This window comes from Onychomys torridus, chromosome 12 (assembly GCF_903995425.1).
Source record: "Onychomys torridus chromosome 12, mOncTor1.1, whole genome shotgun sequence".
NCBI lineage: Eukaryota > Metazoa > Chordata > Mammalia > Rodentia > Cricetidae > Onychomys > Onychomys torridus.
The window spans coordinates 18,491,908-18,519,687 of record NC_050454.1 but is presented as its reverse complement, the minus strand read 5'-3'; the positions used below and the strand labels follow the sequence as shown (position 1 = coordinate 18,519,687).

At 44.4% G+C, this 27,780-nt stretch overlaps 1 protein-coding gene across 2 annotated transcripts; it reads left to right on the top strand.

The window, feature by feature from the left end:
* The first annotated feature begins 712 nt into the window (after positions 1 to 712).
* Poglut1 (protein O-glucosyltransferase 1) lies at positions 713 to 27,780 on the top strand. 2 transcript variants are annotated; one of them, XM_036203672.1, is made up of 11 exons: positions 713 to 883; positions 1,532 to 1,622; positions 2,967 to 3,110; positions 5,768 to 5,903; positions 9,082 to 9,203; positions 13,890 to 13,949; positions 17,649 to 17,748; positions 20,252 to 20,310; positions 22,276 to 22,443; positions 24,578 to 24,634; positions 25,440 to 27,780. In XM_036203672.1, the coding sequence occupies exons 1-11, from the start codon at positions 796 to 798 to the stop codon at positions 25,594 to 25,596; spliced, it is 1,182 nt and encodes a 393-aa protein (XP_036059565.1). In that variant the 5' UTR covers positions 713 to 795; the 3' UTR covers positions 25,597 to 27,780. The 2 variants fall into 2 exon arrangements, with proteins under 2 accessions (XP_036059565.1, XP_036059566.1); XM_036203673.1 differs by having other exon boundaries at positions 1,329 to 1,622.

The following is a 27,780-nucleotide window of genomic DNA, read 5'->3' as shown; positions in this document are numbered from 1 at the left end:
CAAGTCCTCTGTAAGAGCAGTGTGTGCTCTTGGCCGCTGAGCCATGTCTCCAGTGTGATCCTTTTTTGATCAGTTGCTGTGAGTCTCATGGTTTGTTGTTTGTTTATAAAAGCACAAACCCATTTGAAGTTCAGTTCTGCGTTTGGCAAGGTCTGGTGGCATGTGCCTAGAAACTTTGGAAGCTGAGGCAAGAGGATCAGTAGTTAGCGACCAGCCTGAGCTATATAGTAACACTCTGTCTCAAGGGGAAAAAAAATGATAAAATATATAACTTTAAAAATATATTCAATTTGCTTATTGATATTCTGGTTTGGTATGGTCTTTTGGAGCCTACCACAGGCCTCAGTACAAGACAAGGGCTTACTAGAAATCCTGTTTGCCGCCGCCGCCGATTGGTGTTATAATTGCTATAAATTCCTATTACAAAGTGACCTGTGCTAACCTATTTGCAACTCTTTCTGGCCTAACAGTATGCATCCATTCATATGCTCGATAAATAAGCAATGTGGTGTTCTGGGATGAGCTAGTTTATACTGTGTGTAGCTGTAGCAAGAAGTACCTCTGACCTTCAGTTTGTCACAGAACGGAAAGAATGACCACTGTTAGAAGTGCTATCCTGGCTAGCTTCCAGGTGCCTCATTTCGCAAGCCCAGTTCCTGCCGGGGAGAGGGGGCGGGTTCTGGACAGCCATCTTTGTGCCGGGCATCTCCCATGTGCCACGGCGTCCGCGGCCATCCTTGTGCGGGGCGGCGCTTCCGCCGGTGTGCGGGCGGAATCCGCAGTGGTCCGCGGGTGATGGAGCGGCGGGCGGGCTGTCGGCTTGGGCCATGGATGCTGTTGCTGCTGCTGCTGTTCCCGGTGCAGGGCCGCCAGAAGGAGTCAGGTGGGCTCCGGGCAGGGCCGAGTCCGCAGCTGCGGCTCCCGGTGCGCTCGGCTCCCGAGGCGCTCGCTCCGGTCCCTGGCACGCGGAGGATGCTGTGTGGCTGCAGCGCGAGCTGGGCAGGCGGGGGCGAGCAGAGGTGTCTGGGCCTCTGCTTCTAGCCCTGGCCCCTGGACAGTAACCCATCTTTAGGAACTGGGGGTGGTAGGGAGAGAGGGACGTCCCCTGTTGAATCACAGAAAACTGTTCCGTGCCTCCCTAGCACACACTTAGGAGAGAGGGAGACTTCTAGCTGTAATGACAGATGAGGGAGGGTTATGTCCAAGACTTTGCACTGGTTCTCTCAATGGGGCTCCGTTTGATTAGGTGAGAATCCATGTCGAAGTCCACTGTATCCATAAGCCATTTAAGGCCGAACATTAAGCTTGTGACTTTTCCAATTTCTTAGATACCTGATGGCCCAGGTAGAGGAGCAGACTTGACTCAAGCCCCGACAAGTTACACAAAGAATCCTTCTTGGCATTTCGTTTCCACTACTGGGAAAGGAAGGGGATTTCTACAAGTGTTGGTCTTCTGTTGCTTCTGCCTGCTGCTTGCAAATAGGAATGCCAAGGGTATTTTGTTAACTCTCATTTCCTTCACTTTTTGAAGGCTCAAAATGGAAAGTATTTATTGACCAAATTAACAGGGCTTTGGAGAATTATGAACCCTGTTCAAGTCAAAACTGCAGCTGCTATCACGGGTGAGTTCCTTGATGTGTCCCTGCGAGCTGGATTCTTGTCATCAGACCTTTCCAAAGTCCCTTGAGAGATCTTGATGGCAGTTATCAGTGATCTAAGCATGTCTTGAGAACAGGAGGGGTATTTCTGCAATATGAAAATGCCCTAGGATGGGCTCCATATTCTCCACATGGTCTCTACTCTCTATGGGATTTAGCACACGTGCTTTTCTGTTCCTGCCACAGACTGTGAAAGCCTCTTAAGGGCCAGAGTTTGTCTTCTTGTCTGTGGTGCTGGCCATCTGCAATTGCATGTTGAAGGAACGAGCTTATTTACCATGTAATCAGTATTTCCTCTTGGTTTTTATCTTTAAGGTATGCAAGTTTGGGCTGGGTGTAGTATGGTAGAAAGATAAGTACATGGAAAGCAGGCCTGAGGAGTTCTCCCACTGACTGCCCCATATGGCAAGCCATGTAGCTCCTCTGAAAGTTCATCAGATAAACAGAAGTCATAGTTCTGCATGTCCTCAGAAATTCACCTGATGCTAATGATATTTCTGACACCTACTTTGTGCTGAACTTGAAAAGAGATGTAAAGTAATTTATTTCCTGGTTACTGCAGTTTATGCTAGGGAGCATGAACCTCACCTTTATAACACAGAAAATGGGACGTCTGTGAGACGGCAGGGGCTAAGGACCTGGGTGTGCCCTGAATAGGAAAGAGGAATACAGGTCATCTAAGGAACAGGCAGACCTGATGAGGGGAGGAAGAAGAAACATTCACTTGCTCTTCCTGTGGCTTTGTATGTGTGTGTGTGTGGTGCTGGAGATCAAACCCATGGCCTTGCCCATGCTAAGCAAGCACTCTACAGTGGCACTATGTCCTCAGCATGTTTGATTGTGTGTGTTGTGTACGTTTGGGTACGTTTCTTTCAGGTTTCACTCTGCCTCAGTCTGTTAAGACTAGGTCTCTCAAAAAAAAAAAAAAGACTAGGTCTCTCACTGGAGCTGGACTGGTGACCAGAAATCTGCTTCAATTCCCTGGGGTTACGGCTATGTACTCTGGTGCTGGGAATGTGAACTCAGGTCTTTGTGCAAGCCCTCCTACCCAATGAACCATCTTCCCTAGGTTCTAAGTTTGGTGTGTGTGTGTGTGTGTGTGTGTGTGTGTGTGTGTGTGTGTGTGTGTTTAGTTACCCATGGTGCTTTTGTAGAAGAGCTGCTAATTCCCATCCACTGTTTTCCTTTCTGCTTAGTGGATTCTCTAAACATGCTTAGTATATTCTCTGAACAAAATGCACTTGGGAGTAGCTGGAGTGGCACCAATCTCTTGGCCTGCTTTCCTCCATGATCTCTGTTCTTTCACAGCATCATAGAAGAGGACCTCACTCCTTTCCGAGGTGGGATCTCCAGGAAGATGATGGCCGAGGTGGTCAGACGGAAGCTAGGAACCCATTACCAGATCATTAAGAAGAGATTATACCGGGAAGATGACTGCATGTTTCCTTCCAGGTAGGATCTTCTGGAGTCTTCCAATGGTACTCCACATAGGCTGACTTTATCAGGATAAACTCACCACTCACCTTGCCTAGGATTTTATTATAATTTTATTTTACCAGTTATTTTTTCGTTTTGTTTTTTTGAAACATGAGCTTCTCTGTGTAGTTTTTGGTGCCTGTCCTGGATCTCATTCTGTGGACCAGGCTGGCTTCGAACTCACAGAGATCCGCCTGGCTCTGCCAAGTGCTGGGATTAACAGCGTGAGCCACTGCTGCCTGGCTCACCAGCTGTTTTCTGTAAGCCTAGTGTACATCATTAATTGTGATGGCTTTTTTTTGTTGTTGTTCTGGTTCCACAAGCTAGTGAAACCTGGTAGGGTAATGTGGGCTACAGGAGGAAATGAAGTGGAGGGATTTATGAATTATGTTGTGAGTCAGATATGTGGCTACATAGTAATAACTCATTGTATGAGTTTCTTATTTTAGTCCTCTATCAGTGAATATTTAAGTTGCTCCTTACAACACCCCTACAAAATTTGGCTAGTACAGTCATTGCTATTATGAGCATTCTTATGCATATACCTTTGAGCACACTGGTCATGGACATGTACACATGTAGGCTAAATTCCCAGAATAGGTAGGCTAAGTAATGTGTTTTGTTTTTGTTTCCCATGCTTTCTTAAATATATTTTTATTAATTAATTTACTAATTTATTTGACACTGTGTTTTACTATGTAGCACTGGTTGGCCTGGAATTTACTACATAGACCAGGCTGGCCTTGAACTCAAGAGTTCTATCTGTTTCTGCCCTCTATAGTGGTAGGATTAGAGATGCATGCCACCATGTCTGGCTCACATGCTCTTAAGTAAACCTCATACCCTCTCATACAATGCTGTGTATTAGACTTTTAGAATTTTTGTCAGATTGTTAAAAGTTGTCTGTTTTTATTGACTTCCTTATTACTAATACAGTTAAGCATATTATATTTATGAACCATTGACTTATTTGGTAGTTATCTCTTTGTATGTAAAATATATATAATATCTATCTATAATATTTAATAATTATAATTTTAATAATTACTATTTATAAAAATAATAAGTAAATAATACTTATTAAAAATAATACTTATTTGGTAGTTATATCCTTGTGTGTAAAACTGTTTTAGCCTGGCATGGAGGCTGAAATCCTGAGAGGCAGAGGAAGGAAATTTGAGGCCTAAAGTTTGAGGCCAGATGATCAGCATGGTAAATTCCAGGCCAGCCATGTTGCCAGAAAATTCGGATCAGTCTGTCAGATGATAGGTCTGTGAGATCCTAGAGTGGTGCTGAGTCACACCTCAGAGGATAGGGCAGAAACAAGCCGAACATTTTCCCTTTCTTTCAAATAAACAAATTCTCCGAGGCTTCTCAGGGAGTCTGGTCAGAAAGTCTTGTTGTAGTCCTCACGGTGGTGTCAATGCTGTTTCTGTCTTGCAAAACTAATTTCAACAATGACCTGTCTTTAGGTTTGAAGGTATGAAACGTTTTCCTTTCTCAAGACCTGATCACGGTAGAAAGAAAAATGGTACCTGTGGTAATTTGAATGTAATTGGCCCCCATAGTCTCATAGGGAGCGGCACTGTTAGGCCATGTGGTTTCGTTGGTTACTGTAGGGGAAGGCTTTGAGGTTTCCTGTGCTGGGAATACCGCCTAGTGAGTCAGTCAACTTCCTGCTGCCTTCTGGTCAAGGTGTAGCCAGCACCACATCTACCTGCATGCTGCCATGCTCCCTGTCATGACGTTAAAGGATTGAACCTCTGAAACTGTGAGCGAGCCACCCCAATGAAATGTTTTATAAGAGTTGCCGTGGACATGGTGCCTCTTCACAGCAGGGAAAACCCCGACCTCGACAGTATCTTAGTTAGCTTTCTGTTACTATAGCAAAACACCTGAGACAAGTAGGTATAGAAGAAAGGGTCATTTCGGCTCATGGTTTCAGAACGTTCAGTCTGAGGTCAGTCGGCTCTCTTGCTTTTGGGTCTATGGTTATGTCCTGCAGCACGGTGGGTGGTACAAGGTAGAGAAACCTGCTTACCTCTGTCACTTTGGAATGTGAGGAAATGGGGGAGGGAGAGAGAGAATGCAGTAGCTCATGGACTCCTTGGAGGGCATGCCTTCTGTGATCTAAAACCACCCTCTCTCTTAACTGTTTACCATCACCTCCCATTTAGGCAAAGCTGAGGATCAGACAGTCCAGATCCAAGCTATAGCAGTGTCTTTGTGTGCGAAGGAAGGCCAAGGAACACAGTGAGAAAATAAGGCCTTCCAGTTTATACAATTTGTATCTTCTCTACTAATTAAACAATTCCTTGTCATGGGAAGAAAGACCTGGTAATGATTAGAGAAGCGATATGAGTAGAAATGGTATTCTCTTCCAAGTTAGGATTATGGGAGCAACTTAGCTAAGAACAGAAAAACCGCCCCTTGTCTAAAGTGCCATAGTCCCTGTGGAAGCATTGCTTTCGGGGGACTGTGCATTCAGGGGACTGTGTTTTTGGGGGACTGTGGCAGCACACTGACGATCTTGGCACTGGCTCCTCTCGCTTTAATGTTAGGATCCTTCCTTGTCCTACACCTGCAGGCACTGCTCTGATGGTTTTGTGTTTTTATTTTTATCTGGTTGACAGGTGTAGTGGTGTCGAACACTTTATTTTGGAAGTGATTCGGCGCCTCCCAGACATGGAAATGGTAATCAATGTACGGGATTATCCTCAGGTCCCTAAGTGGATGGAGCCTACCATCCCTGTCTTCTCCTTCAGTAAGGTGAGCACAGGAAGGGCCACATGGGGGCAGAGGGTGAGCCTCCGGTATAAGCAAGAGATCTCCTCTAGCGATTTGATAGGTTTTGGGGCGGATGAGGCTGGAGATCTAGGAATGAACTTGTTCTGTGTTAACTCGCAATCACTGAGCCGTAAGAGTGAAGAACTAGGGTTGGGGATTTAGCTCAGTGGTAGAGTGCTTGCCTAGCAAGCGCAAGGCCCTGGGTTCGATCCTCAGCTCAAAAAAAAAAGAGTGAAGAGCTAGAAGTGAAGACCCATACATAATGGAAGATTGCCTAAATCTAATGTCTAGGCTAGGGAGAAGGGTGTCTTAAGAGCCTACAGCATTCACAGGGGAGTCCAGAGAAGCTCATAGGCTTAGTTAGGGAATGCTTTCATTTGAGAAATATTTCTTGCATTCCTGTAATATATATAGTAGCTGTAGAGCTGAGTACCACCTGCCCTGTCTATGTCTGTATCCCAGGCATCCTGCATAGCTGAAATTGAACACTGAAGGTGCTGGGTAACTCCGCATGGTTTGTGCTTAAACAGTGTGTTGTACAGATAGGCCTAGGGTATCCAAGAAGTTCAGTAAGAGGGAGTTTGGGTTCTGTTAGGGAGGATGGAAGTAATTGGGTCACATCTATGGACTTGGAGAATTTGGGACAATAAGCAGTGTGTCTGTACTCAGGTTCATGCAGATGGTGTATTGGCAAGGAGTACCTTCTGTAGAAACCAGGTATGAGGCCTTCTGAGTAGGAGTGGGGAGCTGAAAGATGATAGGCTTAGGATGACCCATGAATCCTTGGGAAAAGGAGCAGGTGTTCTGTTTTGGGTTTCTTCAAAGCAATATTTTTTTTTTTTCTTTTTTCTTTTTTGGTTTTTCGAGACAGGGTTCTCTGTGTAATAGCCCTAGCTGTCCTGGATCTCACTCTGTAGACCAGACTGGCCTTGAACTCACAGAGATCCGCCTGCCTCTGCCTCCTGAGTGCTGGGATTAAAGTCAGGCACCACCACCGCCCAGCCAAAGCAGTATTCTTAAATTTTTCTTACTTTTTTTTTTTTTTTCCCTTTTTTGTTTTTGTGTGGGGATAGTTGCATGTGGTTGTGTGTGTGTGTACACAGAGGCCAGAGTTCAACCGTGGGTAAATTCCTCAGGAGCCATCTACCGTGTTTTTGAGTCAGGACCTCTCTTTGGCCTCGAGCTTACTGATTGGGCTACCTGGCAGAGCAGCAAGCCCCAGGGGTCTACTGTGTGCCACGGTGCCCAGCTTTTTGTGGCTTCGGGGACTGGAACTCAGGTCTTCATGCTTGCAAGACAAACACTTTACCTTCTGAGCCGTCCTGTTTGTTCTTCATGACGGTGTACTTTCTCTCTAGACTGTGTCGTAAGTGGTTTGTGCTGGTCCCCATGTGACCGGTACTGTCCTGCCTTTGTTCTTTTTTTCTTCTTGTCCTTACTTCCCTCCTGTTTTTCCCAGTTGCTCACTGCAGTGTCCATAGGGGCAACTGTAGTCTGTCAGCTTTGGTTAACTGGGAAGTTCCTATTGAACAACTGCTTGTTTGTTGGAGATGCTTGAAGAGTCACATGGTGTTCTCTAAGTGTTGGAGAGCGGTCAGGTAGCACCTTACACATGTAGTTGCAATGAAGAAACAGTGAGTGGAGTAGAGGCTTTATAAGTGGCCACATGATAGAGGTAGCCAGGAGGGGGGAACACAGGATTTCAAACTTTTTTTTTTTTTTTTTTTTTTGACCTGAGGACCGAACCCAGGACCTTGCGCTTGCTAGACAAGCGCTCTACCACTGAGCTAAATCCCCAACCCAGATTTCAAACTTTAAACCCAGAAATATGTGAGTTGGACTTGATGGCTTATGCCTGTACTGACTTATCCCAGCACCAGGGAGGCAGAAATGAAAAGATCGCTTCATTTGAGGCCAGCCTGGTCTATGTAGTAAGTTCCAGGGCAGCCAGAGCTACCCAGCAAAGTCGTAGCTAACAACAGTAGCAGCATTAGCAGCAGCAACAGCAAACAACCCCCACTACCAAGATGTGTTCTGCCTCTGGTCCTTCTGGTCAATAAACAGATGGTGTGAGCTCAACAGCAATACCTACAGTGTTAGGTGACTCTAGATCATGCTTATTAAGTAGTCATCAGGGCTGGGCGGTGGTGGCGCACGCCTTTAATCCCAGCACTCGGGAGGCGGAGGCAGAGGCAGGTGGATCTCCGTGAGTTTGAGGCCAGCCTGGTCTACCAAGTGAGTTCCAGGAAAGGTGCAAAGCTACACAGAGAAACCCTGTCTCGAAAAAAACCAAAAAAAAAAGAAAAAAAGTCATCAGACACTGTCCTTTTAAACTACTGTAAGTCGTTCTGTGTGGAGCATAAACCTGTAGGTAGACTTAGGGATATCATTCCCACCATTACCAGGAAATCGAGGCATACATACATGGGAGTACTCTGTGGTAAAGAGGAAGAGTCAGCATTCAGACTACTGTGATCAGTGCTATTTCCTGATTCTTACTCTAAAAATACCCCCTGGGAAATAACTCAGAACTCATAAAGCAGGGGAAACACCAGGATGTAACAGCAGTTAAGTTTTGACAGAACTGATTATTCATAATTGGGAATATTATCCCTACTCCCTCAAAAAAAAAAAAAAAAAACCCTCCAAAATTTTGAGGAACTGAAAAACTTGACCTTTAATATGACTAAAAATTCTGGGATTCAGAGGGTCTGTTACTTTTCTGTTTTTCAAGACAGGGTTTCTCTGTGTAGCTCTGCCTGTCCTGGATCTCACTCTGTAGACCAGGCTGGCCTTGAACTCATTGAGATCCACCTGCCTCTGCCTTCCGAGTGCTGGGATTAAAGGCGTGCACCACCACCACCCAGCCGGATCTGTTACTTTTTACACCTGGTAATTCTTGCCTTTTAATGTCTGCAGTCTAGGCATAAGAGGTGATGTTTTGTGGTGCTGGGTATTGTACTCATTTGTTCTAGGTAAGTGCTCTCTTATGGAGCTGTATTTCCAGATCTAATGTCTAGGACCTAGACCTTGCAGACAAATACAGTATTTCCTTTACACCATGAAGGCCTTCGTCCCAACTCTATATAGTGAATGTAGCTGGCTGCTTCTCATTCTCTTCCCAAAACTTACTCAGAATGCCTTTCTGTTTCTGTCAAAGACATCGGAGTACCATGATATCATGTATCCTGCATGGACATTTTGGGAAGGGGGCCCTGCTGTGTGGCCACTTTATCCTACAGGTCTTGGACGGTGGGACCTCTTCAGAGAAGATCTGGTAAGGTAGGTCCCTTGGGAAGGTTTTGTTTTTCCCTCTCTGAGTTTTCTTGAGGTAAGAAGTAGAATAGAGTCAATAATTTAAGATTTCTGCCTGGGCTGGGAAGATGTGGTAGGAAAGCGTGGTAGCTGTGCAGCATGAGGATATGAGCTTGGATGTGGAGATCCACATGAAATCCAGGCATGGTTGTATGTACCTGTAACCCCCAGTGTTCTTGGGGCCCCAGACAGGTGGATCCTGGGAGCTCACTGGCCAGCTAGCCTAGCAAAAATGGTGAGAGACCTGTAAGTGAAAGACCTGTCTCGAGAGAATGGAGACTGAAAGCTAATGTCTTCTTCTGGCCCTGATATACAATCACACAGGTGTCTGCACATAAATGTGTACACACACACACACACACACACACACACACACACACACCACAACATAAAAGTGAGGGACTATTAAATAATATGAGCAGTTTTGTATTGGGCCCAAGGATAGAGCTTGGTTGATAGAGCGCTTGCCTAGCAGGTTGCAAAGCTCAGGGTTCGACCCCCAGCACTACATAAACTGGTCATGGTGGTTTATGCCTGTAATCCCAGCAGTGGGGAGGTGGACATAGGAGGATCACAAGTTCAAGGCCCACCTCAACTATGTAGTGAGTTTGAGGATAGCCTGGAAATCATAAGACCCAGTCTCAAAATTTGAGAATCCCTGTCAAAAAGGGCAGAAGGCTCCATCCTAAATTGTCAGCAGTGCCTCCAAGGGAAGGATTATAAGAGTCTTTAAGCTTTTTAAAGATCATTTTGTATTTTATTTGTTTGAGTGTTTCTGTGCATGTTTGTATGTGTCCCACATGCGTGCCTAGGGCCCCCTAGTTAGAACAGGGCATCAAATCCTCTAGAACAGGCCATCAAATCCTCTGGAACTAAGAGTTACAGACAGTGTGCTGCCACGTGAGTACTGGGAACTGAACCCAGGTCCTCTGCAAGAGCACCAAATACTCTTAACCACTGAGCCATCTCTCCAGCACCATTTTCTTTAAATTCTTCATATTTTAAATATTCTCTAACACAGGGTCTCACCTGGTACCCCAGCCTGGCCTGGAACTTGTTATATACTACCCAGCCTCAAACTCAAGCAATCTTGTTTCATTCTCTCAAGTGCTGGGATTACAGGCCTGAGCCACCACACTCCACTGTGCATCATTATCATAATAAGAGAAAGTAAATTAAGTGACCTTATTGTAAGGAAGGGTAGATAATTTGTTGAAACAGTCTCACTTTGTAACCCAGGCTGTCCTTGAACATGCAACTCAGGCAGGGCTCAAACCCCTGATCCTTTTGGATACTAGGGTTTTACCCTCCCAAATATCAGCGTTGTAGGTGTAGACTTTTAAAAATTGCTTGGAATGTGCTTGGTAATTGGTACTAATGATGGGTTGTGGTGGACCCTTAAGTATATCAAGGACGAGTGTATTTCAGAATCCTTCCTGTTCCTGACTGAGGTATGCTTGGCCTACGGACGCCATCCTACCAGACTTCTCAAGGTCTGGTCACCTACACTTCCTAAACCAGCTATATTTTACATTCATGATTTTCTACAGTATCGGTGTTACTCTAATGATGCCCTGTCCATATAGTCTTGCTATGTAGAACAAATTCATCTTGAATTTGCCATTTTCCTGCTTCAGTCTCCTGAATGCTGGGGTTACAGGCATGTACGACCATCCCTTGCTTATTGGTGCTTACTTAAGGATCTTCTAGAAACACAGTCATTATAGACTTTCTCTAGGAGGCAAGGAAAGCAATAATCTAATTCATCTTTGTTCCCAGAACCTGTTACCTTTACAAGTATGGCTAGAGATTCAAAGGGGACTGCTTAAAACACAGAAGTGCTATATAGACGTGGCCTGCCTTCTGTTACATCAAGCAAGCTTGTTCAGGTTTGGTAATACTGATATTTAGACTAAGTAATTCTTTGTGGTAAGGAACTGTCCTGTTCCTTCTGGGATATTTAACATCCCTTGCCTCTGCCCACTAAATGCCAGTAGCAGTTCCTCAGAAATGTTTCCAGATATAGCCACGTGCCCCATGGGTAGGTAAGAGAACAGAACCAGTGCCCGCTAAGGGCTACAGATGTGACTCAGTGATAGAACACTTGCCTAACACGTACAAGGTACTAGCCTAAATATCCAGCACTGTGAAAAGGGAAGGAAGACCCAGCTGTGTGGAGAAATGAATAGAAAGCAGTTCCTTTTATTTTATTTATTTTTGAGACATTTAGCCTGGGTTGACCTCAGGTTCCCCAGGCAGTGGAGGATGACTCTGAAGTATTTATCGTTCTGCTTTTATTTTTCAAGTGCTGAGCTTACAGATGTGTGCCACCGCTGTGGGAAAGAAATCCTTTTTAAAGTTATTTCTTAGATTTAAATGATGTGTGTCTGTGTGTGTGTGGGGGGGGGGGCAGTTGTGCATACAAATGCAGTGCGCTCAGAGGCCAGAAGAGGATGTTGGATCTCTGGAGCTGGAGTTACAGACAGTTTTGAGCTGTGGGACATGGGTACTGGGAACAGAACTCAGGACCCTGCAAGAGCAGTGCAAACTCTTACCTGTTGGGCCCTCTCTCCAGCCCCAAGCATGCCTCCATTGGAGTCTTACACAGTCAGTGGCTGTGGGCAGGGAGATTCCAGGTGCTTTTGGAATGCTTTCTGTTTGACCACAGACTCTGAAACAATGAATGTCTCATTCCCCACTAAGTACAAAAGGACAAAACCCTCCCATTAGTGGATAGTGTTTACACTTCGGGGGAGTAAGAAATCGTTCTGGCCTCAGGCTGGAGAGTCAGGGAAAAGTTGTCACACATGATGCCTCCAGTCCTAGCACTCAGGAAGTAGAGGCAGGGGGCTCACTGAAAACTTTAAGAATAGGCTGAGCGGGGGCTGGAGAGATGGTTCAGCAGTTAAGAGCACTGACTGCTCTTCCAGAGGACCAGGGTTCAATTCCCAGCACATACATGGCAGCTCACAACTGTCTGTAACTCCTCACAGATATACATGCAGGCAAAACACCAGTGCACATTTGAAAAAAAAAGGTTAGCCTCCACAAAACTGAGCTCCAGGCCATCAAGGGCTACATAGTGAGAGCCTTTCTCAAAGCAAAAGAAAAAGAAAATGCTAGATGGGCCAGGTGGCACATACCCGATATAATCTCAGCAGTTATAAGGCTGAAGCAGAAAGATGGCAAGTTCAAGACCAGCCTGGGCTACTGGGCTACACAGCAAGTCCCAGCCTAGGATACACAGTGTGATCCTGTCTCCAAATAAAGGGAAAAGATAGGACTGAAGGTGTTTTTCAGCTGGCCTGCTTCTCCAGCATGCACAGAGACCTGGGTGTATTTCTCAGCACCGCAGAAAACCAGGCAGTGGTGGCTCTCATCTGTATCCTAGCACTTGGGAGGCAGAGCAAGAAGGATCAAGAATGTGAGACCAGCCTGGCCTACATGTAGTCCTGTAGAAGGTTTCCTGTGTCCCATAGCCACTCTGTCCCAAATAAACACACAGAGGCTTATATTAATTACGAATTGGTCTATGGATCAGACTTCTTGCTAGCTTGCTCTTTCATGTTAAATTAACCCATTTCTGTTAATCTGTATTTTGCCACGCAGCCATGGTGTTACCGCTCTGCTGACATCTTGTTCCTTGGGCAGCTGGATGGTGTCTGCTCTGACCTGCCCTTTTTCTCCCTGTCCCTCTGTTTGGATTTCCTACCTGGTTCTTATCCTGCCTTACCATAGGCCAAAGCAGCTTTATTTACTAACCAATGGGAGCAACATATAGTCACAGCATCCAATAAGACTGTCCCACAGCATGGCCCTTTGGTAAAAGGAAAGGAAAATAAAGGGTTAAAGGGTGGACCAGTTTGGCTGAGGGTAGAGGTCTGAGGGCCTTAGAAATACCAAGTGTTGCTCTCAGGTGAGTAAAAAAAGGAAGCATGTCACTGTATATCTGAAATCTACCTAGGCCTCAGAAAGTTCGCATCCTGTGTTCTTCTGTTTCTATAATACAGCCCCACTGTCCCTCATCTAGTCCAGTTCAGCCTTCCCCTTCACAGAGGAAGACTGTCGGGGGTGGGGGTGGGGTGTTCCCGCAAGGGCAGTTGAAAGTGACATGAACTATAAGTTTCAGCAAGGAAGGCTGGTCATGATAATATCCACTAACTCCTGAGTTTCAGGGACTTTTATCTCTTTTAGAGCAGCATGAAGCATTAAGAGTCCCAGGGTCCTTTCAGATAGCAGAGTACATACATCTGGTGATCCCTGATTTACTTCTAAAACATGAAGCCAGGAAGTGAATTCCCTTTCACTCAGTTCCTTTGCATTTCTTGTCACAAGCTAATTTTATTAATGGCCGCCTTCTACTCAGAGTAGAACTGTGCCCACTGAACGGCCCTATCATGCCATTTGGACCCTGTGCACTTTCGTTTTGGTAAGTTCATGTTAGTGGGTTAGTGGATTTGTAGCTATTCCTGGCAGTCCCCTTCAGAACACCGAAACACTAATAGAACGGTTTGTGGTTTCACACATGGCTTGTTTTAGTAGCTTTGAACAGGTTTATTTTAAGGTACAAAGTTCCGAACTAATCTTTAGAAATGGTTAAAACGTGTTATCTAGAGGAAAGCTCCAAAACTAATCAAAAATCTGTATTTTCAGATCAGCAGCACAGTGGCCATGGGAAAAGAAAAATTCTACAGCATATTTTCGAGGATCGAGGTGATTATATTTTCTGACCTGTAATAATATTTTCCAAGCAGCGGGTAAAATTTTGCAACCTTGAGGGTAAATACATCCTGTTGTTCAAAGGAAAAGCTTAGATAGCCAAGATATAAATGTGAAATGGTGGCCATGGCACACATCTGTAATCTTGCACTACAAGTTCTAGGCCTTCCTCATCTTCAGTATTGGGTTCCAGACCAGTCTGGTCCACAGGTTAAGTTCCAGGTCAGCCTTATTCTCATAGGGGTGTCCAGGCTGTCCTGATCTGAATAGTGAGTTGCAGACCAGCCAGGGTTATGTTGTGAGACCCTGTTTCAAAACAGCCACCATCATCACCACCACCAAAAGTGTGGACTGGCAGGATCTTAAACTAGAGAAGAATTCAGCTGTGCTGGTTAGTGTTTGTCAAACTAGTCACCAGGGAGAAGGAAATCCCTCCTTCAGGTTGGTGTGTTGGCATGCCTGTGGGCATTTTCTTGATTGGTGATTGATATGGGAGGGCCTAGTGGTGGGCAGTGCCTCCCCTGGGTGTGTGGTCCTAGAAAGTATAAGAAAAGTAGCTGCGGGTTGGAGATTTAGCTCAGTGGTAGAGTGCTTGCCTAGCAAGCGCAAGGCCCTGGGTTCGATCCTCAGCTCCACCAAAAAAAAAAAGAAAGGAAGGAAGGAAGGAAGGAAGGAAGGAAGGAAGGAAGGAAGGAAGCTGAACTTGACCCTGGCTGCAAACAAGTCAGTAAGTGGCTTTCCTCCATGGTTCCTGCTTTTGGGACGGTTGCTCCCTGATTCCCGCAAAGATCAACTGGTCAGGACATATAAGCTGATCAGACCCTCCCCTCCCCAGGTTGCTTTTAGTCATGGTGCTATTCCCACAATGGAAAGCAAAATAGGACACCAAATGTTTGCTGAGTTACTCACAATTCAACTGGAACTCAAAGAAGTCAAGTCCCCAGACAGTTACTCGGTCAATATTTGTAGAGTGCCAGCTGTGGGGCAAATTGGATGCTCCTCCTCTTGTTTACAGCTTCCTAGAAGTAGCTTGTCCTTGTGCCTCAGTCTCTCCTGCTTATCTCAGCAGGGATCATCAGCAGGTCTCAGACCATGTGGCTGCTAAATAGTGTAATGGCACAGACTGAGGGTGGGGAATGGTGAGGGAAGAAGAGGGGTGGGAAGATGGAAATCCCTGTCTGAGTTCTGCCGAGGACACGGTATCTGTGGAATGGGTAAATGGACCAAAAAAAGGAGGAGAGTTTGCCGGTTTTTTTTTTTGTGGTACCACCCATCCTCTACTCACCTCCTGGTGTGGACAGTGAACTTCAGAATACAACTGAGTCTAATACCCATTGTTATGCCCAGATCACGGGGACCCCCAAAAGACCACCACGGAGACCGAATCCCATATGTAAAAGCAAAGAGCTTGGTCTCTTTTATCTGTCCAATGCAGCAGTAAGAGCAGAGAGCCCTGAGCTCATAGCAGAGGTTGGGGTGAGGAGATTTCCAGGGTTAGGGCCCTGATTAGCTGACAGTTGTCTAGGGGTATCTGTAAAACAGAAATAGGTGTGTGCTAGACATCTGGCCATCTTATCTAACCTCATCTAGTGGATGGAATGTTTGGAGTGTCAGATACTTTCCCTTAGATGCAGGCCCTCCCAGGGTGGGGTCTGCTTAGGGCTTTTCCTGGGTCTGGGTGTTCTCTGCCGGTAAGCCTGTTCCAGAAGCTGTGTCTGGGCCTCTAAGCTTGTCATGGCAGCTGTGTGGTCGAGCTGTTTTGGGCCCCCCATGGCCATAACTTGCTGTCTTACTAATTACTGATTCTCACCTTTTTATTTTTTTTGAGACAGAGTCTTGCTATATAGCCTAGACTAGCCTTGAACTTGAGACCTATGTGCTTTCCAAGCAGCTAGGATTATGAGCATGTAATCACTGTGGTCTTACCTTTTTTTGTTTGTTTGTGTATAATTTGAGATGGGGGTTTCACTTTGTAGCCCTGACTGGCCTGGAGCTCTCTATATAGTTCAGACTGCCCTTGAACTCACAAAGATCCTCCTTTGCCTCCTGATTGCTGGGGTTAAAGGCATATGCTACTGTGCCCAGCTTTGTTTTCAAATTTAAATATTATATTGGACTTTACAGTGCATACGTGTATTAGTCAAGGTTCTCTAGAGTCACAGAAATTATGAAATGACTCTCTTTCTCTCTCATATGTATGTATATACATACATATGAGAGAGAGATAGAATACCTATGGGAATTTATTGCAACGACTACAGTCCAACAATGGCTGGTTATGAATGAAAAGTCCAAGAACCTAGTAGCTGCTCAGTCTCACGAGGCTGGGTGTCTCAGCTGGTCTCCTGGGATCCCAAAGAAGAAACAGGTGTGCTGACGGAGGCGAGAGCAAGCAGGCAAAGAGCAAACCCTTCCTTCTTCCATTGTCCTTATATAGGCTTGCAGCAGAAGGTTTGGCTCAAATTAAAGGTGTGTCTTCCTGCCTCAAGATCCGGATCCAAACATTGTTGTCTTCTGGCTTCAGATCTGGATCACAAGTGTGCCCTCCATTTCTGGATTATAGTTCATTCCAGTTATAGTCAAGTTGACAGCCAAGAATAGCCATCACCATACACAACAAAGACCATGTAGCTATTTTGGTGAGTGGTGATCATGTAGCCGCACAGCTGTGAAAAGCAGTGATGATAAATATTGGATGAACTTTCCAAAAAGGAAAACCATTCCCTAAAAATAGCTGTAGTGACCAGGACATCATTGCCTTACGGTTACTATTACTGTGATGAAACACCATGACCAAAAGGAACTCGGAGGAAAGGGTTTATTTCATTCACAGTTCCCCATAGCAGTTCATCATCAAAAGCCGTGAGGGCAGGAACTCACACAGGACAGGAACCTGGAAGCAGGAACTGGTGCAGAGACCACAGAGGGTGGCTGCTTACTGACTTGCTCCTTCTGACTTGCTCAGCCTACTTTCTTATAGAACCTAGAACCATCAGCCCAGGGGTGGGCCCTCCTCTATCAGTCACTAAGAAAATGCCCAACAGCCCGCCCGATCTTATGGAGGAACTTTCTCAATTGAGGCTCCCTCCTCTCTGATGACTCCAGCCTACAACAAGTTGACGTAAAACTAGTCTGTAAAATCATACTCGTACAGACCAGATGTAGGCCAGATGTGGTGGCACACACTTTCAATCCCAGTGCCTGAGAGATTACCAATCAGGATCAGGAATTCAAGGCCACATTTGGCTATATAGTATGTGAGAGGGTAGCCTGGGCTACATCAGATCTGGTTTCAAAACAGTAAAACTGGCTATAAGTAAAGAAAGACACAGGCTGGAGAGACAGCTCAGAGGTTAAGAGCACCAACTGCCCTTCCAGAGGTCCTGAGTTCAATTCCCAGCAACCACGTGGTGGCTCACAACCATCTGTAATGAGATCTGGCGCCCCCTTCTGTATACATAATAAATACATAAATCTAAAAAAAAAAAGAAAGACTCAATATTCCCCGTCTTTGGGTAAAGTGGAGATAACCTGAACCACCAAAATGCTGCACTCCCCAGGATGCCCTTCCTTTATTGTGCCAGACCCAGTGAATTATCCTATCTGTCCAACAGCCAGTACTGCTCACCTTTTAGGGATTAGGAACGTTATGGTGTAGGCCACATAGATTTATGTTGTGTATTTTCTTTATAGGACAAGCCCCGAAAGAGATCCTCTCATTCTTCTGTCTCGGAAAGATCCCAAACTCGTTGATGCAGAATACACCAAAAACCAGGCCTGGAAATCTATGAAAGTAATCAGCAACCATCTGAATAGAAGCAGAGCAGTGATGACTCTAAGAACATTGCCAGCTGGCTAGACTTTCCGATTAGGTTTCCTCTCAGTGAGGAGATGAATGTGGAGCAGTTCTGTGCACCAGTGTTAGCATATATGTAAATTTCTGTTCTCCAGACTTTATTCAGTACTATACTGAGTGTGTCAATAACTGAAGAGTTGAGGGTTATGAGCTTCTCCTGAGAGAGGCCAGATAGTAAGTGTGGGTCTGCCCAGGTCATTACTGCATGTCTGCCCAGGTCATTACTGCATGTCCTGCTGTAACAGGGTGAAAGGAGCAGGCAGCTTTCACAACATGGCTAGTTCCTAGGGCACCAAAATTTGAATTTCATGTCGTCGTCTTCTGTCTGTCTGTCTACCTATTTATTTTTGTTTTCTTAGAGACAGGGTTTCTCCGTGTAGTTTTGGTGCCTGTTCTGGATCTCCCTCTGTAGACCAGGCTGGCCTCACACTCATAGAGATCCACCTGGCTCTGCCTCCTGAGTGCTGGGATTAAAGGCTTGCGTACTGCAGCCTGCAAATTTCATGTCTTCCTTTTTTGTTTGTTTGTTTGTTTATTTGTTTTTGCTTTTAGCTCTGGCTATTCTGGAACTCACTATGTAGACCAGGCTGGCCTCAAACTCATAAAGATCCACTTGCCTCTCTCTGTCTCCCAAGTGCTGGGATGGAAATCCTATGCCACTACACCTGCATTTCATATAATTTTTACATATCAAAAATATATTTCTTTCCCTTTTTTTGCCAGTCACTTGAAATGTGAATTTTATCCAGTACATGAGTTCTATACCAGCACATGGTAGGTTGGAGTTGGTCTGTGGCTGTAGTGTAGCAACCCCTGGTTTAAATGAAAGGTGCTCAGTGGTTGCAGAGTATAACCTGAGAGCTCAGACAGTGAGCTAAATGACTAAGTGTCTGGGGCCAGAGTTCCAGGAATCTTCATTTCCTTAAAATATGAAAACTGTGACTTTTAGCTCTGGGGTCCTTCGGTCCTGACTGTGACTTCTTGCCTTCAGTAGGAATTTAAAGTCCTCATTTCCTCATTTGCAGTTTCAACACAGCATATGAGAAGAAGTGTTAAGCTTCATGGAGAACAACCCAATGTGTACCTGAAATGGATGCATTATTTGCATAGATTTTATTTGTACATTTTTCTTCTTGCCATAGTGGGGACTGATTTTTTTGCCTCAGAATGCTAGACAAACACTCTACTAGAACTACAAACCATTAGCCTGTTTTTTTGTTTTTTTAATTTAAATTTTTTATTTTATGTGTATGAGTGTTTTGCCTGTATCTATGTATGTGTGTCTGGTGCCTCCAGAGGCTGGAAGAGGGTGCTGGAGTTATGGACAGTTGCAAGCTGTCATGAGGATGCTTGGAATCAAGCCCAGGTCCTCTGCAAGAACAGCAAATACTTTTAACTGCTGAGCCATCTCTCCAGCCTGACTTTTAGCTTATCTTATACAGTTTTAGTCAAACAGGAAGAAATGAGTTTAAGAAACCTTAACACAAATACACACGGGAATTCAAGGGCACCCTCAGTTAGTGACTTTGAACCTAGCCTGGGCTATGTAGCCTTATCTCCAAAACAAAACAAAACGAGAAAAGGACAGCAGAAACCAAGAAACGAAAGAATGCATCCATTCAGCACGCCGGTTGTTAGCATCTCCTGTGGAGGCGGGCAGTGAGGCAAATAGGAAAGAGCAGCCCCAGATGACTGCTGGCAAGTGGGATAGGAGCCTGGTTGGCTAGATGTTTGTTATTGTTACTTTTACTATTTTCCTTCAAGGAAATTTAGAAATCTGGATTTTTATGATTGATTGATTGATTTTGATTGAAGACCCTATCTTCAGGAGCCTAAGCTGGCCTTAAGCTTTTGATGTAACTGAGGGTGACATTGAACTCCTACCTACCTCCACCTTCACTTGAAATTCAACGGTCAAATCCCTCATTGGGATTTGAGGCTTAGTATGGGCTGCCAAGCCAGACCAGAGATTGGGGCTTTTGTGAGAAATGTCATGCTACCTAGTGAAATGTTAGCAGTGGCTTGAATATTTTTAAATAATAGGCCCAACGAATGTCTCTATCAGTTACAACCATGATGAGCCCCATAAGCCAGCCGGTGTGACCTTCTGTGTGTGTGTGTGTGTGTGTGTGTGTGTGTGTGTATGTTTCACACAGAGGGAGGTGGGTGATACACCATGACTTCTTAGCTCAAATGAAGGTAGCATGACCTCAGATGAGTTCAGAGTCTAAAACCAAGCAGACCTGAGTCAAAACTATTGCTGCTATTAAGGTCACATGACACTGAGCAAGTCCCGACTTGAAACCTTGGGCTCCTTGGTGGTTTAGTAAATATAATGCCTCTGGGGCCTGTTTCATTTTCATGATACTGAAACAAGGTTATGAAATGTTTTAACAGTGCACCTGCCTATAAGTGGTGATCGCTTCCTTTTCACCTACAGGATACCTTGGGGAAGCCAGCTGCTAAGGATGTTCATCTGATAGATCACTGCAAATACAAGTAAGACTTCCAGATACTTATGTCTGTATTGCTTTCTAAATGCTTCACTTTGGAGACTTTCACTGGAAGTATCTTGTTCATTCATTGAGTTGGTTTTCACTGAGGCCTGCAGTGCACTGACCTGAGTCCCGTGGGGACTATGGAGAAGAGTGAGGCATGGTTCCTTAGTTAATTACCATTAATTAAAGTGGCAGGATTACCTCTCTCCACAACTCTCCTCCCAGTAGTTAGATTATGTATTTGTCACAATAATAAATGTTATAACGAGGAGCTCCAAATACAACTTGGTATTGGAGCATGTGCTTACTTAGCGTAATAGAGGCCCTGGGTTCATTCTGATCATTGTAACAAACAGGCAAACATCATAATGAGATTCTGGGACTAAGGATTAGCTAAACAGGTAAACTGAGGCTTGGAGGAGGGTTGGATGGGACTTGGGAGTAAGGACCCAGGGGGAGCTCCTCTGTTAGAAACAGACAGCTCCGTGTATGAGAAATGCTGAGAAGAAGACAGCCTTTTCTTAGAGAGCTTTTTTCCGGGGAGCATCTCTTTGAGGACTGATTAGCTTAGACTTGTCAGTATGTAGTTGGGATGAACTTGAACCCCTGCTTCTCCTGTCTCTACCTCTCAAATGCTGGGATTATAGGCATGTCCCAACATGCCCATTGTAGAGTTTTTTACTCTTTTTCAAAATATATTTTTCTCATTTACTTACTTTGTGTGGGTGCATGTGTGCTGTTGCATACATATGGAGGTTATACCACTCAATGGGGTCAGTTCCCACCTTTCACACTCCAGGCTCTGGAAATTTAATGTAGGACCCATGCTTGGTGGCGAGCACCTGCTGAGCCATCTTTACAGCCAAGTTTTGTTACTTTTTTTTTTTTTTTTTTGGCTTTTCCAGACAGGATTTCTCTGTGTAGCTTTGCGCCTTTTCCTGGAACTCACTTGACAGTCCAGACTGGCCTCGAACTCACAGAGATCCGCCTGGCTCTGCCTCCCAAGTGCTGGGATTAAAGGTGTGCGCCAACCACCGCCCAGTACTTTGTTTTTAATGTGTATCATTGAACATATCTTTTCATATAGGTCTGAAATCTATAAAAACAAAACAACAAAACCAACCTATTATTTCTTCCCAATCCTGGCTGTTTTCTACCCAGCACACAGCTGCTGGTTCCATATAACTCTGGAGAAATTATTTCTTTGGTTTACCTTACATTCCTGGGACAACCTGCAGCTCCAACCCAGGAAAAGCAAGGAATTTGTGGAAACTGTGCAGATACATACCGATGAGTTTTTGAAAACTAATAATAGGGCATAGTGGCTCAATGCCTGAGTCTCAGCACTTGGGAGGATGAGGCAGGAGGATTTCTGTGAGTCTAAGGCCAGCCCAAGGTGAAGTGTGAGACCATGTTATAGTTAGGATTTCTACTACTATAATGAAACACTGTGACCAAAAACCACTTGGGGAGAAAGGCTTCACTTCGATTTTTATCCTGTAGTTCATCATCCATGGAATTCAGGGCAGGAACTCAAGGCAGGAACCTGGAGCCAGGTACTGAAGCAGAGGCCATGGAGGAGTGCTGCTTATTGGCTTGTTCCCCATGGCCTGCCCAGCCTGCTTCCTCATATAACCCAGGACAACCCCCAGCCAGGTGGGCTTTCCTATGTCAATCATTAATCAAAGAAATGCCCCTACAGACTTGCCTATAGGTAAACTGATAGAGGAATTTTCTCAACTGAGCATCCTTCTCAGATGACCCTACCAACTAGGTAACAAGTTGACCACTAACCAGCATACTCTGTCTTAAAGAAATAAAAAAGGAAAACATTACAGAAGGGAAGGAGGGAAACATAAAGCAGAGGCAGGGGTGAGGGAAGGGGGTGGGGGGGTAGGGGAGAAGGGGAAGGTCCATTTGTGACAGCAGCTGTAGAAAATGAAGTGTGCTTTCTTCTCTTTCTTAGGTATCTGTTTAATTTTCGAGGTGTAGCTGCAAGTTTCCGGTTCAAACATCTCTTCTTGTGTGGTTCGCTGGTCTTCCATGTTGGTGATGAGTGGGTAGAATTCTTCTACCCACAGCTAAAGCCATGGGTTCACTACATCCCTGTCAAAACAGACCTCTCCAATGTCCAGTAAGCACTTACCTTCCAACTCAAATTTCATATGATCATTTCCTCTTCAGTCCAGCCACTTAAGGCATTTTCTCAGGATGATTTCATTTTCAAGTGAAAGCTTTTTCCCACCTTGAATATTTTGTCTGTACACATTGTATGCTATTATGTATTATCTAGGTAGGTTATACATGGGATTTAACTTGAAGTCCTTTCATTTACAGTCCTGTTTCTAATAATAACATGCAGATGATGTGAAAAGCTTTGATCTTTCAACAGCTGAAGATAGATTTGGCCTTATTATATTGTTATTCAGTGAAGCCCTGGCAAATAGTCTTTCATGATGGGAGGAGATGGAGGTGTGTAGAGAGCTCCGGAAATCCTGTTGAAGAGAGGGAGGGAGGGAGGAAGGATTGTATGAGCCAGGGGTGTCAAGGTCATCAGAAGGAATCCCACAGAAACAACTTACCTGGACTCATAGGAGCTCACAGACTCTGGACTGACAGCTAGGGAGCCTGGATGGGACTGACCTGGGCCCTCTGCATGTGTGTGACAGTTGTGTAGCTTGGTCTGTTTGTGGGATTCCTAGCAGTGGGAGCAGGGCCTGTCACTAATGCTTAGGCTGGCCTTGGGGAACCTAGTCCTCAAACTAGACCACCTCGCCCAGCCTCAATGCAAAGGGAGGAGCTTAGTCCGATCTCAACTTAATGTGCCATGCTTTGTTGACACCCATGGGAGGCCTGTCCCTTTCTGATTAGAAACAGAGGAGGAATGGATTGGAGTGGCAGGGGGTGGGGGCAGAGGGAACAGAAGGAGAGGAGGGAGGGGAAACTTCAGTTGGGATGTAAAATAAATTTTTAAAAAATTAAAACAATATATTGGAAGAAAGAGGAGAGGGAGAGGAGAGCCGGGCCAGAAATGTGAACCTAGTTCCCTCCTCTGGCTAGAACAAGAGTTTGGAGACAAATCAGAAATTTTCCATGTTTATTTATGTCTCTCTCTCTCTCTCTCTCTTTCTCTCTCTCTCTCTCTGTCTCTCATGTGTGTGTGTGTGTGTGTGTGTGTGTGTGTGTGTGTGTGTGTGTTGGGGACACTTGTGAAGGAGCCTATGCACGTGCACTGCGTGCGTGTGTGTCGTGGTCAGAGAGCAACTTGCAGGAATCTGTTTTCTCCATCTCGCTCATCTCCACCCTGTGCTGCACACTCCAGGCTTGATGACTCTCTTGTCCCTGCTTAGATGACAGCGGATTGCCACCACATCCAGCCTTTCACAGGGGTTTCTAGGGTACACTTGGCTTGTCAGGCTGTTGCTGCCACCTTCTGAGCCAGTTTTCTAGTCCCAGAAATTATTTTTTATACTTGATTTTTTATGATTATTGTTGTATATTTTTGTTTTTTCAAAATACATCCCAAGTTTATATATTGGAATATAGTATAATAGATGATAGTGACAGGTAACAATCAGACTTTAACTTGCTTTTTTTTTTTTTTAATTTATTTTGAGATATGGTTTTATGTAACTCATGCTTTCTTCACACTTGCTATATAGTTGAGGCAGCCTTGAACTCCTGATCCTTCTGCTTCTGCCTCCCATGGGCTGGGATCATCAGCGTACACCATGCCCCACGATTCCTGGTGGTGTATGTAGAGTTTTTTTTCTTTGCTGTTATTTTATTTCTTTAGGCACCTTGATATCTGTGCTTGAAAGAAATTATCTACAACCTACATAGCTGCAGATTTAGCTGTTGTCTTTCTTACTTGGTATTAATAGATTGTGATCTATATTTTAAAAGCTCATGATTTTTTTTGTTTCTCTGTGTGTGTGTGTCTTTGTCTGTGTATGGTGCATGTGTGTTTGTTCATGTGTGTAGGAAGGCCAGAGGTCAACGGGAGCCATACATTTTGTTCTCTTTGTGACAAAATCTCTTGCTGGGACCTTATGCTTGTCTATTAGAATTGGCTGGCTGGCCGGCAAGCTCCATGGATCCATTGGTCTCTACTTTACTAACATGGGAATGAGAAGCACAAGCCATCATGCCTGGCTTTTTCTGTGGGTATTGGTGTGGAACACGGGTTCCTGTGCTTGCATGGCAAATATGTTAGCAGCTGAGCCATCTCCCCAGCCTCTACATTGTCATGGTTCTTGTCATTTTAGGGAGCTGTTGCAGTTTGTAAAAGCAAATGATGATATTGCTCAGGAAATTGCTAACAGGTAAGCGCTATTTGTTTGTCCTTTCTTGTCCTCATCTGTTCTGAAGTTTTCCAAATATAGTTACATGATAATGTCCATGCCTCTGCTTCATTACAAAGGTAATCCAGAGTTAAAGCTGTCCTGAGGCAAATGCACACATCCACAAATGCTCCATGTTTATACAAATAGATTTCAGTCTTTTAAAGATTCATTGATTTTTAAATTGTATGTATATTTGTGTCTGCCTGTGTATGGGTATATGTATGTCAGTGTTGGGTGTCCAGGAGGTCAGAGGCATAGGACCCCCTAGCACTGGAATTACAGGCAGTCATGAGCAAGAGTAGTACACTCTTAAGCACTGAACTCTCTCTCCAGGCCCTAGACTTCAGGCTTGGAGGAACCAAGACATATATTTTTAGCTAGGCACAGTGGCTCACACCTGTAATCCCAGCAATGGAGAGACTGAGCCAAGAGAATTGCTTTGAGTTCCAGGACAGCCTGGGCTATGAAGTGAATTCTAGGCCAGCCTGAAGTAAAGAGTGTGCAGTCTCAAAACTCCCAACCACATCAAGACAAAACAACAGCAACAAACTTAAGTGGTTAAAATGAATATTGGCTGGTAATAATGCTTGTTTTTAGAAACAAATGTTCAGTGCTATTGCTGAATACATGCATGTGGATGTGACAGTTACAGGTTGGTTGTGAGGTGCAGTTGAGTTAAATCAAATGCTCAGAATGAGGCTCATGATAAAGTAGCCTAACCATATGCGAGCTTGTTGTTAATAAAGTCTATGATTTAAAATACTCTTCTTAATCTTGTCTCTAGGGGAAGCCAGTTCATCAAAAACCATTTGCAGATGGATGACATCACCTGTTACTGGGAGAACCTCTTGACTGAATACTCCAAATTCCTGTCCTATAATGTAACGAAAAGGAAAGATTATTATCAGATCCTTCCCAAACTTTTGAAAACTGAACTGTAGTAGTCATCAGAGGATCAGAATCCTGACAGTGGCTCTGGGATGCTCTGTGGTGAAATACCATGAGCGTGACAACGATATCTTGAACACCTTTGGCCAAGCCAAACATCCAGTTTTCCTTACCATGCTGTATCTGGAGGGACTCTTGAGAAAGATCTAAAATCTGTGTAATGAACAGAAATGAAACAGCTCAGCTCTTTGAAATCATGAAATAAGGATTTGGAAAAACATTCTAACTTTCATTTTCTTAGGATCAATCACAGCTTGTGCCTCAGGTCATCTACATGTATCATCACTGTGAAATTGACTGGGTCCATGCCCTGTGTCCTGTTGTTTGGAGCGGACCATCCATCCTTCGGTACAGTTCATATCTGCAACTCTGAAGTCATTCTAGGCTTGATGTCTGTTGCTTTATTTTAATGTCGAAATCCTCTGGGGTTTGTGTAAAGTACCACAATGATCATTTCCTGAAGCGTCTAAGGAAGTAGTGGCTGTGCCATGCGGCGCTGTTGGAGTTCTCTTTCATAGAGCATAACTTCTGTGGCACTCAGGAGGTTTCCAGAATGCTTCAATTGCATGAGTACCTTTTGCAGGTGGATTTCAAGTGCCCATTTTGTGCCTTCGTGTCCTTTTTATTCTCTCTCTAAAAGAGAGAGATAAAGAGAGAAATTCCTTAATACATTTAGGAAGCAGTCTTGAATAAAACAAAACAATGTCCCTGTAATACTAGCACTTCTGAACTAGAGGCAGGAGGAGGAGTTCATGGCCACCCTCAGCTACACAAGAATTCAAGGACAGCCTGGCTACATGAGGTCCTGTCTTAATAACTCTAACTCACCTTTTGCACACCTTTGGTTTTGCCTTCTTAAATTAGTAGCAGCAGGACCATCTCAGTTTGCAGAGACCATAATCTTCATATGTGAACACATCATAAAGTGCAATTTGTAGAGCATTTAATTTTCATTTCTTACTCCCATAGGGGGTATTTTAGTGTAAGTCATTATTGGAGTACTTCCTTATTCCCCTTCTGAGAAAGATATACAGGCAGTTTATTTCAAGTTACAGCTCCAACATCACCTTTCTGAACCTCATTCTTGGCAGTTAGGGACTATTGTTAAATCTGCACGTGCCTGTATTATGTGCTATCACACTGCGTTGTGGTTATTGGCTATTTCTTTCATTGTTCTGTAAGCTTATTGATGGTGAGAATGATGTTTCACTGCTCTTGATGTCTTCATTATCCAGCACAGTGCCTCACACAGAATAATTACTGAAGAGCTATTGGGGGGATGGGTGAGTAGGGGATGGACTGATACACTCACTTGGATTAACTAAATTCTATTTTTAAATTGTTCAGTTACTGGCAGAGGGGATGAGATGCATTGTAAGAAATGGATCGATACAGATCCTTGCTTGCCCTCTCCGGTAGCAAGGGGTATCTTTGTTTTAAAAAACAAGTTACTCAGATTTTATACTTATCTGTGTACCTCGGTGTAGATGGTATGAGAATGATGTGTAACACCATGTAAAGTGTATGCTTTTGAAAGTAGTTTGTGTGCTCACACTTCTGAAGATTTTGTTGTTGTTCATACTAGCTCAGTCCCAAACTTACCATTTGCTTCTCAAAAAATTCATTCTCTCTACTGTGGAAAAAGTTACTGTGGTTTTCAATATAACCAAATATAGTATGTTTTCTAAGAGTTGTACTTGGTGAACCTGGCAGAAGGAACTGCTGACCTGAGAGAAAATTGACAACAGCAAAAGCTATTGGGTTTGATGAGCAGAATTCAGCCACATGGGCTGAGGATCAGGTAGGATCAGGTGGTGGTTCCAAGCAGTGATGATTGAAATCCTTCACTGATGGTTACTCTGTTTGCAAGCTCATGTCCTGATGAAAGAGCAGTGTGTGTTAAGGTGTGTTTTGATTACTTCTCACAACCTTGTGACTTGGACAGTATTGCTTTGTGACCCTTCAGAGTACAGGAGAGGCAGACTGCTTCCCTGTGGTACAAGAAGGTAAGCTCTGATAGCTTGGGAAATATGGAAGGCTGATGGAGTAAGAGAGTCGGAGAGAGAATAGATAGAGCAGTAAGGCTGAGCAGTAGCCAAAGTCCTAGGGATTTCGTGTACAAAGGCAATTTAAAAATGAATCTTTGGGGCTGGGATATAGCTGAGTGGTAGAGTACT

Excerpts from the sequence above, each read along its gene's own strand:
- Poglut1 (XM_036203672.1), top strand. The coding sequence starts at position 796 with ATGGAGCGGCGGGCGGGCTGTCGGCTTGGGCCATGGATGCTGTTGCTG. Across the intron at positions 884-1,531 it reads GGGCCGCCAGAAGGAGTCAG|GCTCAAAATGGAAAGTATTT; the intron begins GTGGGCTCCGGG and ends CACTTTTTGAAG. Across the intron at positions 24,635-25,439 it reads GCTCAGGAAATTGCTAACAG|GGGAAGCCAGTTCATCAAAA; the intron begins GTAAGCGCTATT and ends TCTTGTCTCTAG.